The 20,125-nt window shown below is 42.1% G+C and overlaps 1 protein-coding gene and 1 long non-coding RNA gene across 2 annotated transcripts in view; one reads left to right on the forward strand and one right to left on the reverse strand.

Moving 5' to 3' along the window:
• Positions 1 to 14,946, forward strand: part of TTC9B (tetratricopeptide repeat domain 9B) — a 173,955-nt gene extending 159,009 nt beyond the window's left edge. The window contains exons 2-3 of the mRNA XM_069207239.1: positions 10,401 to 10,583; positions 14,410 to 14,946. Coding sequence (XP_069063340.1) covers positions 10,401 to 10,583; positions 14,410 to 14,504 — 278 coding nt within the window. The 3' untranslated portion in view covers positions 14,505 to 14,946. The remainder of the gene's footprint in view (positions 1 to 10,400; positions 10,584 to 14,409) is intronic.
• A 1,711-nt stretch (positions 14,947 to 16,657) lies between these two features.
• LOC138258642 (uncharacterized) overlaps positions 16,658 to 20,125 on the reverse strand; it is an 80,708-nt gene continuing 77,240 nt past the window's right edge. Inside the window, exons 4-5 of the long non-coding RNA XR_011198474.1 lie at positions 18,634 to 18,686; positions 16,658 to 16,800 (exon numbers count right to left, since the gene is read on the reverse strand). This is a non-coding gene — a long non-coding RNA (uncharacterized lncRNA). The remainder of the gene's footprint in view (positions 16,801 to 18,633; positions 18,687 to 20,125) is intronic.

Below are 20,125 nucleotides of genomic sequence, written 5' to 3' on the forward strand. Positions count from 1 at the left end.
TATGTCTACTATGGGAATATACAGTTAAATTGATGACAGTTATAAATCTACTGCTGTCTGAGGACTACATACCTGAAAATACCCAAAGAAGGATGTGGTAATTATAACTGGACACACCATTTGATTTTTCATGAATAATTTAATCATCATTTTTTCATCATTTGTTGCGGCCGCCTATTTTTGGGGAAGGCCCCACACCACACAGACATCAGACATGTGTACTCTGCCTTTTTGAAAATGAAATATAATTACAGTATCTCTCACAAATTTCTCTAGGACGTTTAATAGGAGAAGAACACCGGTAATCTGCAAAATCTTCAAATATGGTACGCAAAGCACCCAAATCTGCATGTTATTCCTTATTTGGATAAGGAAAACCCATATTAGCTCTCGGTTTTTGGACCCGATAAATACCGCCCCCCAGAATATTGTTTATTTTTGGGGCAGATAGATAAGGCATCTCCACAAGGCCACTCATGAAGAGGGCCATAGAGTGATCTTTTAACTTCTAAAGTACAAAAACAAAAGAGAAGAAAGAAGGGTCGAGTATATGGTGGTTCATAGCAGCTCCATGTTTAAATTACTATACTCTAGAAATAAATGGATATTATTTATCTATGAAGACCACTTGCAAATTATAAGTCAATAAATATGGTTATTAATGATAGGCACCAGAACAAATTTAAAGTGCTGGTATGGTGTCTTAATCCGAGCATGGCAGGTCTGTATTGGGTTGTAATATACTTTTTGTGCTCGTAGTGCATTAACTATACTGTCTCAAGATCTCATTGTGTTGGATTATGGTGAACTCTGTATATAACACCTAATGCAAGGGGCAAAAATATGTGATAAATCCTTGACACTACGATGCAGGAAGTGGCATAGTTTTAAGCTCGGACTAAAAGTCGCACTACAAAGCAGCAACAATCGTAATCATTAACTTAGAAAAGTCTGTAAATCATACTTTTCAAACAGTGTCTTGTGCCTTTTTTGTTCTGCCGAGTACAAAGTTGATAATGACTTATTTTCATACAAGGCTATATCAAACTGTTGAATCTATTAACAAGTATGACACACACTAGGCAGAAATAGGAATCTCCTTCAATACATTATGGGGGTCATTTTGACCCTGGTGGTAAAAACCGCCTACCCCACGGCTACCAGCCGTCCGCTCTATTATGACCACAGCCGGATTTCCGCCAGAAGGATGGCAGAAATCCGGCTGTGGTCATGCCGGCGGATGGCAGTAAGGTGGCGCTGCTGCCAGCAGCAGCGTCACGCCAGTAGACCTCCACAGACCGTATCATGAACCAGCCTGGCGGTGTTCTGCTGGCGGACGGTGCTGCTGGCAGCAGCGCTCCGTCCAGTCTCCTGCAGGAGGACCCATGTAAGTCGGGTGCTCCGACATGGGAGGGGGTAGGGGGTGTTGTGTGTGTGTGTGGGGGTGTGTGTGTATGTCCGTGCGTAAATGCGGGTGTGTGTTGTATGTGTGTGCATGTATGGATGTGTGAGTGCCTGTATGTTGTGTCGTGTGAATGTGTGTGTGTGTGAATGAAGGTGCGTGAATGAAGGAGAGTCTGGAGAGGGAAGGGGCCTGGGGGGGAAACCTGGGGAGGGGGAGCGGGCGGGGAAGACCCCTATCAGTGACAGGGAAGGGAATCCCTGTCACTGATAGTGTCTACTGCCATGGTTTTCGTGGCAGTACTGTTGCCACAAAAACCATGGCGGAAGGTGGGGTCATAATCCCGCAGACGGGCTAGTGAAGGCCGCCGGGCTGGAGACTGAAGTCCCCTGCCCGGCGGTCGTTACCGCTGTGGTGGTCAGTGTGGTACATAGGCGGTTTGGCTTGAGCCAAACCGCCAATGTCTTAATATGGAGAAAAGGACCGCCAGCCTGTTGGCAGTACTTTCCTCCATATGAACGCTGTCCGCTGGGGTCATAATGACCCCCTATGTATTTTGAAAATGTGTCTGTGAAACTACCCCAATATCCGATCAGCCTGAGTCATTTGAACTTTTGTTCATCTTGTCGATAGGTTGAACACTGGGTATTATTGACCCTCTTTTATTCACCACTGTAGCCCTGCTAATGAGCACTCCTGGGCTGGGTCAGATTATTATCACCTCCAATGAATTACGACCCTGAGGCGTTCAGAATTTGACAGGTGGATTAACGATCACCTATACTGAGCTTAGCCCGAAATGGACCATAACTTATAGATTTACTGCAACAAAAATCTGAATATACTCGTATCTTTTTTACTCTTTTAATTCTAGCAGCTTTTACCTGGTGGAATGTAATGAGGGAATAATTTATTGCACCCACTGGCTGTGATAAACATTGCACCACTTATATTTGCAATCCACCTTGTGGAGTGGAAGTACACTGTGTGGGCCCAGAGTCCTTGCTGACAGACACTTAACATGTGGCGAGTGGGTAACAGTGGGAGCATCCATCATAGAAATATTTTTAGAGGTGGGAGCTACACATATACAGTTTAGACACGTCAGGTCGCCAAGGCAGTTAAAGCACAGACAAATTCAGTATTTTCCAGTTCCTGCTGAAAAGTAAATGATTTTTTTTTTATGGTGTTTTATCAGTTTTAATAGGTTTTATCTAAAACCACACACCTTAATCATAAGTTTGTTCAAGACATTTCATTCACCAGATTTCTCATAACTACTTTGATTGATGGACTGGGAGTAAGGGGTGGGCTGAATCACTACTGCCACAAGGGGCACAACATGGTTTATTCAAGGTGATGGGCAGCATCTCAGAAGAAAACATATTTACATTCTGGCATTTAGACACATAAATGGAAATAAAATCTAGTATGTTGTGTCAACAGTTAAAACAACTTTTCTCTTCTTGATTTTTTATTCAATTGTATTTTATTTCAGACACATATTAGGAAAAACAAATTGCTTTGCCTCAAGTTGCTCAAAGACAAACAAAATACCAGAAGGACAAACTTGTAATACAGTCTTTTTTTAAAATCTAGGTCATCAACTTGTGTTTCTTTAAGGCATAGTGTTATTATTATGTCTGTTCTGCCGATGGAGAAAGCAAAAGACATCTGGAACTATATCATGAACGATTGCACTGGCTAAATGCAGAGCTTAGTGCCTGTTTTTATGCAGTTGTATTGTCTAAAGTGCATTCATCTAACCCAACATTTCTAAGAACTAGTGAATGATTTTACACATAGCTTGGAAACAGAAAGAAACAAGGCATACTCACTGTTTCTGCTCTGTACCTTCTGCAAATTAAGACTAACTCGAAGAAATATTGCTTTAAATGAGTACACATAAAAACAGGTGCTCTGCTTTGCCCTAAACCAGAGAAGCGTTTCTAGCAGCAGCTTCATGAATACAACCCTTTGACCATGATTACTGACTTGTGATGAGTTAAGTTAATGTGACAGAGGTGAATGCAGGTTATTAGTATAGATCTTTAAGCCACTTAAGACGTTATTTTGTGGCTAATAACAAATGTGTGTTATTCTCCTCTCAGCGGGAGAGTAGATCTGCTACTGCAACCTTAAGATGCAGCAGTAAGCCTAGACACATGGAAAACATCCATCAGTTGGCTGGCAGAGAGCTGCTATTAGTACTGCATGGGCCGAACAAGCACAAAAAGCAGCCTGGAGGAAGCACACATCATTTTCTTATGGACTTGAGACTCCTTGTGCCGTGTCAGATACTGATGAATGAAAATATTTCACGAGTTTATGTTAGGAGATATCTGTACAATGGTTTATTAGCCAGTAATATTTTGAAAATATGTTGTAAAAAAAAATGTGTGGTCATATTTTTTTTTGTTTTGTTGGCAGTCAACCCTTAAAAATCCTAAATGGATTTGAACTCACTCACCATGCTTCTTTGCGTACTACACAGGCCTGCACTCCAGACATTTCCCGGTGCTTCTTTTAGCTCCAGCAATGCACACTGGGGAGTTCAGGGAAGCCGCAGTTGTCTGGCCTATGTTGTTTTATTAGGAATTAAACATGTTTGACAAGGTAAAGCATGTTAATCATGAACAGGCAAGAAGTAAGCAAAAAGTAAGAATTTTAAACACTGGTACTGCTAGCCTTCACCCATGAGAAAGCATAGGAACTGACTGGTCCCATGACAGTTAGGCCCATATTTAAACTTTTTTAGCACCGCATTTGTGCCCCTTTTTGACACAAAAGCTTCGCAAACTTACAAAATACAATTGTATTTCGTAAGTTTGCGCCGCTTTTGCGTAAAAAAAATTAGACTCTCTGGCCCAGATTCACGAAGACTTTACACCAGGGAGATAACAAAAGCGCAGTGCATGCTATTTACTATCCAGGGTAAGTAGAGATTTGTGTTGGAAAGGTGCACTGTTTGCAGGGCAAAAATTATTTTGCATTTCTTTGCATTAAGGTGTCGTTACTGGGGTGGATTAGTGCAAACACTCATACATTTAGATACAAAGCCTGATCTGACAGCTAGACTGGGCTATTAATTAAAAAAACAACACCGACTTGAGGCAATCAAAACAAGGGGAAATGTGTTCATTTCTCAAAAAATGTGATGCACTGCAAGTGTGCTGCAGGGAACAGCAAAACTCAAATGTGAATGAATCTTCTGAGTTTTTTTTATGCAAAGGAGTTTTTTACTGGAGGAGTATGCCTGTATGCCTCCAGTACAAAACCTATGTTACACAGCACACATTCACATCTGCACCAGGCTGTGCATCATGCAAGGTGCCCTTATGTCAGCACTGGCACAGGGGACCTCTACAGTAGCTGGCCAATCTTTGTCAACATGCCCAGGCGCTGTGTTTTCCCCTTGTTCAAAACAATGCAGCAAGTTTGAATGCTGTGCTGCATAAAAAAATACTAAATCTGGGCCTTTGACTATGTCCATTGTATTGTAACTTATCTGCTGAATTATTAGAAACATTAAAAGCATTTCTGATTGAAGGTAACACTTACCACAGCCATTTTTGTAATGAAGGCTCCCAGGTGATGTGTTATCAAATTGAACGATAAAGCTGAGAATTTACAAATGCCTTTACTCCTAAAAATACTTAATTTGTTGGTGTTCCACAACTGTTGTTACTACATAATTAGTAGTTTTGTGACCTCTCATAATTTATTTTCATAGTTGTTTTGCATTTTTTGTTAATTTTGTTCTGTTTCATTTAATTTATGTTAGATAGATATGATGGACTACTTATGACCTGTCTCGGGTTACGTATGTGTGCCTTGTACTTTCACTTTTAAAATTAATACCAATCTTTCTGGTTTAACAGTTAAATGTGTTATCAGTATTTATTATTTATTGCCTATTTGCTTGACTATCACCTACAACTAAGTAGAATGATTGTACCTGATAGCTAAAGGAGTTGGCGCATTGAGCCTGGAGGGAGGATGGGGGGGTGTTAACCCATATCAGAATTTCAGGATTGTCTAGTGAAATAAACATATATATTATTAACGTAAGGGGCGGTGTATGTAGTCCATATGGGAAATCTTAATACGTTGATCCACTTCACTGGGAGGGGTGACCCATAAAAATCTTCAAAATAGCCTCATGAGCTAATCATATACAATTAGTCTAAACAGGAGTTCATAGACAGTGGTTTTTCCGAAAATCTGGCATGGTATGAACTGTGATAGGCCAACATTTGAGAAACTTGTTGAATTGCCACCTACGGGTGCAAACTTGAGTAGGTGACTCTGTTCCTTGGCATCACTCAAATCATTCTTCATTGATACCCAGAATAAGACCTAGTTCCCTTTCTATGCAAACCCTACAGTACAGTGCCTAGAGCGTGTATAGCTTGCTGGTGCTGAGATATTTTTTCTAAATTGTCAGTTGTGGAATCCAGGCCCGAGGTCTAACACAGGATTCCCAATCTGAATAAACCTAGTGATCATAGGCGAATAGTGTTATTGTCTTCTACCACCGTATCCAAACTTTCAGAAATGTAGACATAAAAGAGACTAAGGGCCTGATTTAGAGTTTGGTGGAGGGATATCCCATCTGCTGTATTACGATCTCCATAGGCTATAATGGAATTGTAATACAGCAGACGGGATATCAGTCACATTTGTGACAGAGTAACCCCCTCCGCCAAACTCTAAATCAGGCCGTACAAAACAACACTAAGAGCGATATCAAAAATAGCATTTATGTTTAATTCACAGAGGAATAATGCACGGATATTGTTGACTGAATCTTCGAAGGGCATTGCATGCAATTTTTTTAACATCTGAGCAAGGCTGAAATTTGGTTGACTTTGATTCTCTCTCACAACAAATGGTCCTTTGTCATTCTCATTCAGAGTCCAGAGTAACAGGTCTATTGCAGTTTGGATGACATGTTGGGAACTTCCAGGACCTTGGGGATGGAGCAGGGAAGAATGGGACTTAGGCAGGCACACTGGAATTATGCTGCAGTGGAGGACTAAAGTATGCGACAGGGTTAACTAAATTATGCAGCAAAAAAGGGAAAATTATCTGTCCTGAAATGGTACATTTTGTGGTATTACACCATTAATTTGTGTTTTTTACACATGGTAACAATGTTTGGGCAAAGATTTTACCTCAGTTTAATAACCAAATACTGTAATAAGCAACTGAAAGATAACCAGGTAACCTTTGAGAAGGGCTTTTCACTGCGCTTGAACACGTCACCAGGTTTTTAGGGTCGAGCGCGTAAAGTGCTCTGTCCCTGGTGTAATCTCTCTGTGGGCTTTTAACTACGCCCATGTCACGCCCATCAGTTTGGCTGGTTAGTGGGCTTGCCTTTCAAAATTCACTTGATTTAATTAGTGAAAGGCATGCAATATGTCATGCCTTTTCCGGTGTTTAGCCCCCCTCGAGCACACTGGCCAACTACTGAAAACTTACAAGGCACCATGTTTTCCGTGTGGTTTCTGGGCTACTTTTTCTTTGAATTTTCAACACAGCGTGATTTCGCTGGCCAGTAATCGAGCACTTTTCATGAAATCTACCCTGTTACATGGATAATTGCACTTTTGCTGGTTACTTGGATATTTGCACTTTGGCCGGTTACATGGATAATTCAAACCAAATAAACACTTTTCATGAAGAAACGGGAAGCATTTTCTTCATCCAGAGCTATTTACAAAATGACATCGGGTGGCAAAAAATATTTCCCAAACCACGACACTGACAGCATAAAATAGCATACCTCATGAACACGTCATTGAAATCGCATCAGCCAAAGAGCAAGCAAGTGTACATGCACATTATAAAAAGTGTACTTTTTAGGGGCGAGCGCAAAGTGTTCTGTCCCTTTTCTAATTTCCCTTTAGGGGCATTTTAACCATGCCCATGTTATATCAGTCACTTTCATTGGTTCGTGGGCTTGCCTTTTAAAATCTGCTTGTTTTCATTTGTGAAAGGCATACATACGTCATGCCTTTTCCGGTGTTTAGCCCTCCTCAAGAGCACTGGTAAACTACTGGAAACATACAAGGCTTCATGTTTTCCGTATGGTTTCTGGACTACTTTTTCTTTTTATTTTGCAGCGGGATCCCGCTGTGTTTTACACAGCGCAATCAAGCTCATTTTTTTTTCATTTAATGTGGCAAGAAAAGTCTGGTTAGGAGTTTACAAAGCTAATAGATCTAACTCGACGTAATGCCGGACCTGTTGCATTGCAAATGCTTATTTATCATTTTAATAATGAGGCGTGCAAAATGCAACCCACAGTACTTTTTTGGTGGTCACAACAAGTCACCACAAGAAAAAGGCTGCACGAGCCTGTCGTGAAGGTGACAGCTGTTGTGTGTGTGCCTTGCTAAGTCAGGAATCTCGTGGCAGCGTCACGTATGCTCTGTAGTGAGGCTGCTTTGTGTTACTCCTCTGTCACAGGAGGGCCTTAACCTGGAAATGCTGCTTAACTCTTGTGAAGATCACACGCAGACCTACTGAGTATTTCAGTAAGTGCGCGTTTTCGCATTGTGTGATATTGAACTCAAGCGTACAAGATATCCCTTCTTCCGAAAATTGAGCTAAATGGCGATTTTGACCGCATCATTTTCACATGAAGAAGCCAAAATGTAGATTCTGAAAGGGTACTCCTAAAATATCCATGTACTTTAATGGTTTACACCCAAGCACACTTCTCCCCAGGACTTTTGCAGCTTCTTCCTCCCTAAATGGTAGCAAAATGGAGCATCCTTCAACTCAATAAAAAAACTGTCAAAAAATGTATAGCTACATCCAGTTCACAGTATACAAGTTCACACAGCCTATCTTTTTAATGGTGTCTTTATCCACTTTCACATTGCGCTTCCTTTCATTTTTAGTGTCGAGCGTGCAAAGCGCTCTTTCCCTGGTGTAATCTCTCCGTGGGCTTTTAGCCACACCCATGTCACGCCTATCAGTTTGGTTGGTTCGTGGGCTTGCCTTTTAAAATTCGCTCGATTTCATTAGTGAAAGGCATGCATACGTCATGCCTTTTCCGGTGTTTAGCCCTCCTCGAGCCCTCCGGCCAACTACTGAAAACTTACGAGGCTCTATTGTTTTCCATGTGGCTTCTGGACTACTTTTTCTCCTTATTACCTACACAGCGTGATCTCGCTGGGCAGTAATCGAGTGCTTTGCATGACGTCGACCCTGTTACATGGATAATTGCACTTTTTCCGGTTACATGGATAATTGTACTTTTGCTGATACGTTTCACTGCGAGCGAACTTCTGTTTGCTTTTGTGTGTCTGCTTTGCACTCATGGCGGCCATCGGCTCGCTTATGTGAAACTGTTTTACTTTTCATTTTCAGTTTATGTGGCAAAAAAAGTCCAGTTACGAGTTTACAACGCTAATAGCAATAACTCGAGTAAATGCGAGACCCATTGCATTGCAAATGCTTGTTTGCCTCTGTTGAACTGTTTGTGGTAGAACCAATTTTTTAAGTACAATCTGCAGATTATGCAGCAAATGATGGATTTTGTGTGTGGCAAATCCGTTATTATGCGGAAAAACTCCACAGCCGCCGAAACACATAATTCTGGTAGCCCTGGATTTAGGTGATAAGAAAGGTGAGTTACAGTGAAATGGCGCATAATGAACAGTGGGATGTAGGATAGGGTAAATATAGATTGGTGGGGAAGAGTATAGAACAGTGTAACACGACTGCGCGCATGCATGCTAGTGAAGCCCACCCCTCTGCATATTTTGGAAACTGTGGCCCTGATTAAGAGTGAAGCCGATATTTAGTACACCTGACAAATAACCATACAACGAGGTACGTTATTTATACTAAACCTGCCGAAACTTAAAGAGCCTTGAGATTTTTTATGCATCTGATAATTATCGGATGTGTTAAATAAAATAAAACTCAATTCTGACCAGTGAATAAACGGTCCTTTAGGCACGGTTCGGAATTTACCGACCTACTCCTAACCAGGCTCGAAGTCGGATAGGGGGACTGGTTAATATTAGTCTCCTTAAGGCAGAAGTGAAGACTATGGTCTCTGTAACAAATGTTAAAGGGTATATAAAGGCCGCTATCGGCCTCTTTTCTTAACAACTTATTTTATTGTTCATTTATGTATTTATTGATGCTTTCTTGGGTGCCTCATGCTGCATGTGCATGCAAACTATTGTAGGAAAAGGACGAATACAGTTAGGAAGGTGGGAGAAAACAGAGAGAGTAATAACTTGTCGATGCAGCTTTTCAAATGTCAATGTAATTGTTTCCAAGTACTGTAAATAGTAGGCTTAATTAGTAGCGAAGTTAATAGCCATCACTTATTACACCCCCACAAGGAATTCGTGATTAAATCGCTGAGCTTTCTTGTCGGTAGGAATGTTTGTAATATGGATACAGCAAACCTGCTTCTCAAAGTTCACACATTATAATATTGTGTAAGGTTTCATACATGTTTCGGAACCTCTGTGCACTGTCAGGCGCGAGGGTTTCTTTAGCAGTTATGTATTCATAGGTGTCAGGTGGCCTCGTGCCATGTGTGACACCCTCAACCGCTCTTGTATTTTTAGCCAATCAAACTTTGCAAACTGTGGTTTGTTAGAGCGCGCTTAAACGGACAACGCGGAGCTACGCGTCCTTTCATGCAAGGTGTTGCCGGCTAAAAAGGCAGGACTAGTTGACGGTGCCAGGCATGCCACCAGGCCAGCTGTGCACCCCCAAGTGGCGATGCCCCACTCCAGTTCTTAGCCGTGCTTATCAGCCCTGTGGGTTCATTTGAGGTGTATGGAGCTCTCTCCTTGGAAAAAAAGAGTGAATGTAATCACAGCGAGGGGAGGGATGTGGTGAAATACATGCCAGATTGCGCAAACAATATTCGGACATTTAACCGCTATAGCACAGCCTTTTTGCCTTCACCATTTCTTCGGTTCTCTCTCTTTGATACACTGTTTTGATATTCTAACAGCCTGTTTACTTCAGTCAGAACTGGTGAACTATGAGCGGGTGAAAGAATACTGCTTGAAGGTCCTGGAGAGGCAAAAAAGCCATTTCAAAGCCATGTACAGGGCTGGAATTGCATTCTACCACCTCGGCGACTACCAGAGCGCCCTGCACTATCTGAAGGAAGCAAAAATTCGAGAACCAACAGGTAAGATGAGATGGACACTGACAACTGGTGACCCCAGTAAGGTAGAGCGCTTCTAGGCCTTCTAGGTGCAACTCATTAATATTTTTAATGTGCCCTATCTTGCTGATGTTTTGCGAGAAAGAGATGTGTCCATTACTTACCATGATTGTAGTAATTATTTGCTAAATGATTATTATTAGAAGCCCCTCTCTCCCGCTTCACAATCCTTGATTGTTGAGGTTGAATTTAGTACTATAGACATGAAAACCTTCTTTTGTTTTAAAAAAAACATGTTTGGTGCCTTCTCATGACTTGGTATATTTATATCCAGGGCCACTGGAATTATGCGGCTGGGGAGGAACAGATTATGTATCTATATTTTGTGGCAGGAAAAGACAGTCATGCGGCATAATGCACTTATTTTGTGGCAGTTTTACTTCTTTATTTTTACATTTCTAGAATGTTAACACTACCAGGCAGAAAGGTTCCTCATTAATATCAGCTTAACACCTAATTGCAACAATCAGCAAAAGGAAGGTGGCCTGCCTCTGCGTGGCAGCATTTTTTAGTAATTTTTGAGTCATTTGAGCGAGAAACTTTTTTTTAAATTAAAATCTGCAGTTATGTATGAGGTGACGGTTTATGTGGAAAATCCATAATTATGTGGAATATCAATTATTATGCTGAAATTGCTGTAGCTGCAGAACTCCATACTTCAGTTGGTCCTGCTTATATCCCTTCCCTCATTCTAATCCTATCAGTGTACCCGAGTAGTACCACATCAATCAAAGACTCTACCGGCATAGGAGGGGTTGAGGGCAACAAGCAGAATGTCTCTGGTGAGGGCACAGTCTTACATATATCTAGGTCAAGGGGTGGGACTTAACTATAATTAAAATAGTACTATATTTAAATACCAGTTTGAGGCTTGTGTCTGCTGGACTTGGACTAACTTCATGAAGTTTAGGAAAGTGATGAGGGTGATGCTTGAAGACATAATAATGAAAAAAGATTAGATAAACTGTGGAATGGGTGAACTGCAAAAACCCCTGTGGAAAGTCAGATCAGGAAGCGAAATGTTCATCTCGAAAGTAGTGCAAGCTAAGTGCTAAATTCATGGCACCATTGGGTTTAGGGATCCTTAGGAATCACGTGTCAGGCTGCTCACTTTTCACACCAGCACTTTATTTGAGAACCTCAGTTGCAAGAATCTGGTTGCCAGCGATTTAAGCTAATCAGGAACCACAGTCAAACACTTTCTCAATCAGCAGAGAACATTGTCTTGAGCGGATGCACCCTTGATCAGGGACAGTAGCAGCCAAAAGACATGTACCAAGGAAACATTCCACCATGGTGCCTTCATCTTCCTTGTGGAGATATCTCTGTATACTGAGGAAAAGTATGTCCTTATAATAGGGTTTCAGTGGGGAGAGGACTGTTAATTTAGGGAAGTACTAGGAAAGACTGCATGTGAAATATTGATAAAGAATGTGAATCTGTAAGCCCGTTCGATTGAGAAGATGATGTTCTTGGGAAGGACAGAGGACAAGATTTACAGAAAGATGTTTGAGGAGAGCAGATAATTGGGCAGGCATGATGTAGAAAAGACACACCAAGCAAGTATAGGTTTCCCTTTTGGGGCCTCAATTGACCATCGACCATGAACCTTATTCTCTCCAAGACCCCATTTAAATGCTCCCTATTTAAGATGTGACTGGCTGTGATTAAGTTTGTGACCCTGTGGTATGGCTGAGAGTACGAAGTGTGAATATGCATATGTATGTTAGGTGCTGTGAGAGTCTGCATTATCCCAGAGAGAAAAGTAGGGTGGGGTGTATTAGGGTACGGTGAAGTAAATAGTTGCATGTGGTCATTTTTAGCTCCTCATTTGTAGAGATGGCTGCACAGTGGTAACTTAAGGAAGATGCTCTGTGCTGGAGGGTAGTGTGGGACCTGAGTATGGCTGGAGATTCCCAAGTAGGAAGTAGAAGTATGCCCAGGAGTAAGAAGACTGAGGTTCACTTGAGTCTCTTCTGGGACATGAAGCGTGGTTTAGCCAAGAAATCAGAATCAGAAGAGAAAATGTATGGACCATAGAGATAAGTATACAATTGAGGTTAGGCAAAGGTAACATAATGGTCAGTCTGAAGTACCACTGTTCCAGCAATTCCTATCTGTGCATTTTGTGAGGACGAGTAGGTCCAATTCGTTGCACTGGTACATTTATTGTAGACACACACATTCCAAAAACACTGCATTGTAAGGCCTTTTTAGTCTACCCCAGAGGCATTCCATGTCTGAGTTGTATGCTAAGATATGATGATTATTGTAACAGGGCAATTGACGCTGTTGTGAGGAAAAGACCCTCATTGGTCAGAACTGCTACAAAAATGTTACCTTGAAGTGTGTGATTAGCAAAGATGTTTTGTCTAATACTCTGCGTACTTTGGCCTAATCATGCCAAGTGTCATTATTCATTCGTATTTAGTGGTACTCACCGGGCTCAGGGGATAGTAAGCCATTGAGTTATATATTTATTTTTGGTTGGTTTACATTTAATCTTGTGTGGATGCTATCTTGTTATCCCCTAGTATAACAGCATGTACTAGGTGTTGATAACTGTATGTAGTTCCATGTTAAGCCCATATTATTAAGGAGGTCAAAGGCTCAAGGATCAAAAATACTTAAAGAACTGTGATTGTTGAAAACATGTAACACAACAACCAGGGGCAGGCTTCTACAAAAAGGTGTGCCAGCCTAAATACACTCACCTGTATGAAAGGATGTACCTGTGAAGGAGGTCGCGATCAGTATGCAAAGATACCTGATGTGAGATAAATCTAAGTGCACGTTGCACTTCATCTCCTGCCTCATGTAATTTAGCAGCAACCTTTGCGCAGCTTGAAAGTAAAACAAATTCTGCTTGATCCACCAAACACACATACGCCCTAAAAAGATGAACTATTATTTAACAATAAAAATGAACCTCAACAGCTTAAGTTCCATAAGGAGGTAGCATCATCCCTTCTTCTCAGTTCTTACCACTACTGTATCACTCCTCCTGCTTCTTCCTGCAACCAAGTGATCCTTTGGTTGGGTTGGTATCTTGAAAAGCTCTGGGGCATATTGGAGGCCGTTCTATTCCTTCTGCAGCAATATATTTTAACCTCTTTGGTAGAAGTCAAAAGCTTGAGATAAATGATTACCTTGGGTGCACAAATCTTCTAAATGTCTCATGCCCAAATTGTATGCGAGCGTGCTGTGAGTTCGCCATCCATGTTGATTAAAAAACATGTAAACTTTATTTGTGTTTTTATTTTTCACAAATGGCAAGATTAACAGCAGACCACTGTTGTCAAATATTTGTTTGTTTACTCCTGAAGATTACAGATTACACAGTGACTATAGTTACATAGATATTGTAAGAAAATAAATAGATGGGACTGTCAATTACAAAGGATTACATGGCTTGACAACAAGTAGTAAGGAGCTTCCCGAGGTAGATGGAGTTTGCTATAATCTAAATTATGCTCAGTTCAAAAGGGTAAAGGAGAGGACAAGGTCATTCATGCTGATGGTGAGTGAGTTAACTTGAGCAGCACCAATTGCAGAGTTGATGGCATTTGGATACACTTTTCTCAACAGAGCACACATCAACTCTATCCAGAGGAGTTTTGCCCCAATTTGTAGGTTCAGTTCAATTTTACGATAGTGGAAAGATTGAATCTTAGACATTTATACATACATCATGGCTAGAAAGCCTGCATATTAACACTTTGCCAATAAACAGGCCATCAGAGAAAGGGCTGGTGCATCAAAATAATTCTCTTCTTTTTTGTCCTTCTAGATACCAACGTTCTGAGGTACATTCAACTAACCGAGATGAAAATGCACAGGTGTAATCAGAGAGAGAAGGAAGGAGTCAAAGACATGATTGGTTAAGAGTGGTTAATCGCATTCTTGGGGCCGCTGGCAAAAATGAGGCAAAGAGGGATGTCGGGATTTGTATTTTCACTTGTTGTTCTTGGTTGGTACATCAGTGATGTATAGAAACCAGTACACAGCGATACGAACATAGGAGCTAACTGCAGATTTGAGGAAACGGAAGTAAATATAGAAGCAAAAAAAGGAAACAGGCCAAAATCTAGGCCTCAGAAAAAAAGAGACACCTCTAATTATCTTTTGTTAAAGCCTTATGTTTTCTGAACTTTTTCCGTTTAACAAAAATGGCACTTGACTGTGATGTTGCAATATAGATTTTGCATATTTTTTTTTAAAATGTGTAAAAACAGCCATAGCTTGTCCACCAATATGTAGAAAAGGAGAAAAAAGACGACTGGCTTAAAAACATGTAATATAATAATAAATCAAATCTTCATAGTTCAAAATGGTTTTGTTCTTTTTAAACAAAAAGCTTCTATAAAAGAAAATACTTGACTTTTTCTGCAAAGGAGATAGAAACGAGGCAGTGGTAGGGGGGATGGGGTTGTCAGCAATGTATGCAGTCCAGCAGAGAGAGGAGCACATACTCTATTGTCTAACCAAATTCTACTGCACGTCTCCGAAATACTACAGCGTTTAATTCATAAGCGCAAGGGCCCAAGGTTTTTCTTAGGTGCCCATTGCTGGTGCTGTTGAAATGCCAGGATTGCGAATACCAAGGCTACATAGTCTTGATTCCACCTAATGCCTCTTTCTTACATCACTTTACACTGTTTTGTCTCTCTATGTCACTGTTTCAGGTTGTTTTTCATCACCCCTTCTCCCTTTGCCATCGCTTTTCTAACTTTCTCTTCCCTCTTCCTTTTCCCTTTTCTGCCTTTCTCTTTCTTGTTCTGGGTCAAAGTTCGAGGACGAAAAATAAGTTCTAGTACCTCACCAAAAATAAGTGTGCAAACACATTAACAGCAACCAGCGGTATGCATTTAGCACTATACGTTATATAAAGTTCACAGATCACATACATGAATTGTCTTCCTTTTGAATATTCCACCAAGCAAATTCACTGCACCTTTAGAAATCCCCACAAACTCACCATTTCACTTGCTCTCATTATGTCGTCAGAATCAGTGATATTACTAGAAAATGGGGATTATTTTCTTTGTTATTACGTTACAAGTGGCTTGGACGATGTAAGAATATGTTGGTTGGCAATGCAATAATATTTGGGAAGTATCTGTGCTACTTATTTTGTGTCATTGACTAACATAATATGTGTGGAATTCTCCCCTCACCCCCCTTCATCATGCTGCCGTTATGTTCAGTTTGACAATCTGACAGTATGATGGAGCTAACAAATTAAATGAATATTAAAGACAGAGAGTAATAAATTGAGATTTCGTTTGAGGGGGTGAATACCCTTCTACAGCAACAACCACAATCTCTTTCTAACCTGTTCTTAACCCTCTACCAGTTTGGCACAACAACATTTGGTCTTAACTTAGAGGTAAGGTGCAAAGTATTAATGCCGCACATCAGTAAAAACTGTAAACACTACACAAGAAAAAATCCACATCACTTCAGAAAATAGATTCAAATTTAATAAATTAAATAACAAAACAACAAAAATCCAACCAGTATAACGAAAGCTATGCAGCTTTAAAGATTTCAGCAAAAACAGCGCTTAGAAGCAAATAGCATAAGTTATGGGTATCTGGTCATAGTGGTCCAGGACAAAGTCAGAAGTTCAAGCCAACTACAATGGATCGCAGGCCAGGCACAGGATGAAGCTTAGCCCACTAAGATAGTACCTAGTGTCCTTGGAATCAAGATGGCAAGTCTGCGTTTGCCTGGGCCACACTGCATCCCGAAGCAGTCGAGCAGTAGCTGCAATGTGTGGTCCTGCATAAAGAAGCGTTACACTGGGTCTGTGCAATCAAAGCCACAATCAGGAGCTGCGATGCTGGCATGGAGATGCATCATGCTGAGTCAGGTAGATGAAACCACCGGCCTGGGGCTTCGTTGCACACACTTGCATCGAGATGCATTGCTATAGGCTAGTGCTGAGGGAGCCACCGGTCTGGAGCTAGTGATGCAAGGACTTGTGCCGAGATGTGTTGCACTGTGTCGGTTACAACAAAGCCACCGGTCAGGAGCCTATTGTGTCCCTGTAGCTTGGAACAGCAGGCCTTCGACTAACTTCGGAGACACTCTGGAAGTCATTGGTTCAAGCAGTTAGGCAGGCCTCCAGCAGCAGAGCAGTCCTCAAACAGCTGGGCAGTCCTTCTTCTTGTAGAGTCTGCAGGTTCAAAAGTGTTCTGAAGAGTGAGTCTCAGGGTCCAAAATTTATACCTGGTGCCAGCTTGGAAGAGGGAGAAATGTCTAAACTTCTCCCCACATCTGGTTCTAGAATTTCCTTCCTCCCCAGTCCCCAAGATGTACAGGGTGACAAAAGGCTAGTGTGAAGTTCTTTATGAGTGCATGAGGCAACCCCTATCGAAGTGCAAGTGTGATAGGTGACAGCTCCTCCCCTACCCATCCTGTCAGGACTTCTTATTCTGCCAACACCCAGTCCTTCTTTGTGGAAATTTATAGGAGGAATACACAAAGGCCAACTGCCAACTACACCTAGTCATGTGACCCAGGACACAGGCTGTAGGTTCCAAATTGTTAGGACAAGAAAATGACAACTTTCTTAATGTAGCATTTTCAGAATTGTTACTTAAAATTCTACTTTACCATCAAATAGGGTTTTAAATTCTAATTCTACCTGTTCCTAAGCAAAAAGTATCACTTAATAAATGTAATAAGGTAACCCAAAATTATCTTATGAGAACATTAGTCCTTGCAGTAGTGCAAAACAAATTGAAGAGTTTTTCACTACTAGGACATGTATAAAGTAAAGGTACATGGCTAACGTCTTAAATACAATGCATCTTGCCCTATGGGCTATTTAGGACCGACACTAGGGGTGACTTAAATGTATTAAAAAGGAAGGTTTAGGCCTGGCAAAAGGTTTATTTTGCAAAGCTGAATTAGCAGTTTCAAACAGTACATAGGCTGCAATGACTGGCCTGGGAATATTATAAAGGGCTACATAAGTGGGCGACAAACTAAGTGCTGTAGGCCCACTAGTAGCATTTAATTTACAGGCCCTGGGTAGATGGTGTACCACTTTATTAGAGATGTATAAGTAAATTAAACATACCAATCGGGTGTAAGCCAAATGTACCATGTTTCAAGGAGAGAACACAAGCACATTAGCACTGATAAGCAGTGGTAAAGTGCACTCTGTCCTAAAAGTCAAAACAAATGGGTTCAGAAAACAGAAGAGGTGATGGCAAAAATTTTGGGAATGACCCTGCATTGAGGGCCAGGTCAGAGCATTTGATAGAAATCGCCAGTTCCTTGCAAGAAAATAGCCTAAGTAGTGTTTGAAAAGGTATGCCTTGAAATGTTTACGGAAGGTGTTGATGGCAGTTCCGAAGTCTGGAGGAAGAGCATTTTAGGCTGCAGCGGCAGCACTAGAGAAGGATTGTCTTTGAGCAGTAGAGGTTCTGAAGTTGGAGATTTTATGAAGAGGAGTAATAGGGCGTCTCAGACCTCTCTGACTGCAAGAAACTTTGGGCAAGCCAGCAAAAGCACCAAAAGCAGCAGATTTAGACTATCGTTCTGGCCGAGATGGGCAACCATTGCAACTTGCAATTTAAGGGGGGATGTGGTTACATTTACTAGCAGAGTGTATTAGCCTGTTGGCAGAATGAAGTATTCCTTTCAGTAATGATGACTGAGAACCTTCAGTCAGTAGTGTGTTGAAATATCCAGTGTGTGAGCAGGTGTTTTTAGTTTCTTGTGCTTAATATTACACTTGTAGGATAAAATAATGACTCAGACTCTTGATATAAAAAGCTGCCCTTCTCTGACACAGCTGTGGTATAACACTCACCTTTAGGCGGACACTCCATCACTGTGGCAAGAGAATAACTTCTCTCTCATATGAAGAACACTGTATTTCCAGTACAAGGCCGTGGCTTGAGCGCTCACCATTAGGCACACTACAGGACTGTGAGGAAATGGGCCCCAGACCCCTCTACTTATCTTGCATGACTCCCCGAGTCCCACTCATACTTACCGCTATTTCTCTTTCTTTGAGAATCCAGGGCACCGCCATCTGGATGGAAGACCCTGAAAAACCAAAAGGAAGACTGGTACCGGTAGATCCATCGTCAACATCCTTAGAATTACTTTACTGAAAGTTAAACAGTCTGAAATGCCATTAGTGGATTAGTAGCATGAATTCTAAAAGAGTATGGGGGTCATTCTGACCCCCGCGGGCGGCGGGAGCCGCCCGCCTGGAGGGAGCCGCCATATGGCCGCTCCGCGGTCGAAAGACCGCGGAGGCCATTCTGGCTTTCCCGCTGGGCTGGCGGGCGACCGCCAGAAGGCCGCCCGCCAGCCCAGTGGGAAACCCCTCCCCACGAGGAAGCCGGCTCCGAATGGAGCCGGCGGAGTGGGTATGTGCGACGGGTGCAGTGGCACCCGTCGCGTATTTCAGTGTCTGCAAAGCAGACACTGAAATACAAAGTGGGGCCCTCTTACGGGGGCCCATGCCATTGGCATGGGCACTGCAGGGGCCCCCAGGGGCCCCACAACACCCCATACCGCCATCCTGTTCCTGGCGGGCGACCCGCCAGGAACAGGATGGCGGTATGGGGTGTCAGAATCCCCATGGCGGCGCAGCAAGCTGCGCCGCCATGGAGGATTCTGCAGGACAGCGGAAAACCGGCGGGAGACCGCCGGTTTTCCTGTTCTGACCGCGGCTGAACCGCCGCGGTCAGAATGTCCTGAGGAGCACCGCCAGCCTGTTGGCGGTGCTCCCGCATCCCCGGCCCCGGCGGTCCTATATGTCTATAGGGTATAGAAATAAGTTACTTAACATTCCTTAAATTTTCTTACCATCAGGCAAAGATGTTTTCAATGAGTTCACACCTGAGGTCACTGTCTTCATCCTCATCACTGCCAACTTACTGATACATGTCCCCTACATCACCGTGGGGCTCCCTTCTGGGCTCCAGGCTCCTGAACCAGGCGTTTAGGAGCCCAAAAATCTGCTTCACAGGACCCTTCATTCACATATGGGTCTGACTAAAGTAGACTTTCCCTGATATTGTAGGGTTTCTTAGAGGTGTTAAAAGCAACATGTGATTAGGATAAATTGAGTTCTCTGAACAATGTAATCACAAAAGCAAACATAAGTAAAATAATGTTTGGAAGGGCATACATTTCCTACAGAAATTCACATCATTATATTTTTTAAACTTACCAACAAGTTAGGCCCTCCTTGGTGCAAGATTTGCCATCTGTTGTGGTAGAGAGCTGTTGCACAACACTAGGGATTCAAGGGTAGAATCTGAAATCTCGCACACACACTGGAGTGGAGAAGTGTGGCTCAATGGTTAGAGCGGCAGACCCTGATGCAGAAATCTGGCCCGGGACCAGGGTTCAATTCCTGCCTCGGCAGGTCTTGGGCTCAATTTCCTCGGACCTGGTAATTCTCGCATCGGTGCCTAATCTAATTCATGGGTCCCACTCTGTAACTCTGGGCAATAGCTTGCTTAATCTCC

The sequence above is a fragment of the Pleurodeles waltl genome, chromosome 9 (genome assembly GCF_031143425.1).
Source record: "Pleurodeles waltl isolate 20211129_DDA chromosome 9, aPleWal1.hap1.20221129, whole genome shotgun sequence".
Classification (NCBI taxonomy): Eukaryota; Metazoa; Chordata; class Amphibia; order Caudata; family Salamandridae; genus Pleurodeles; species Pleurodeles waltl.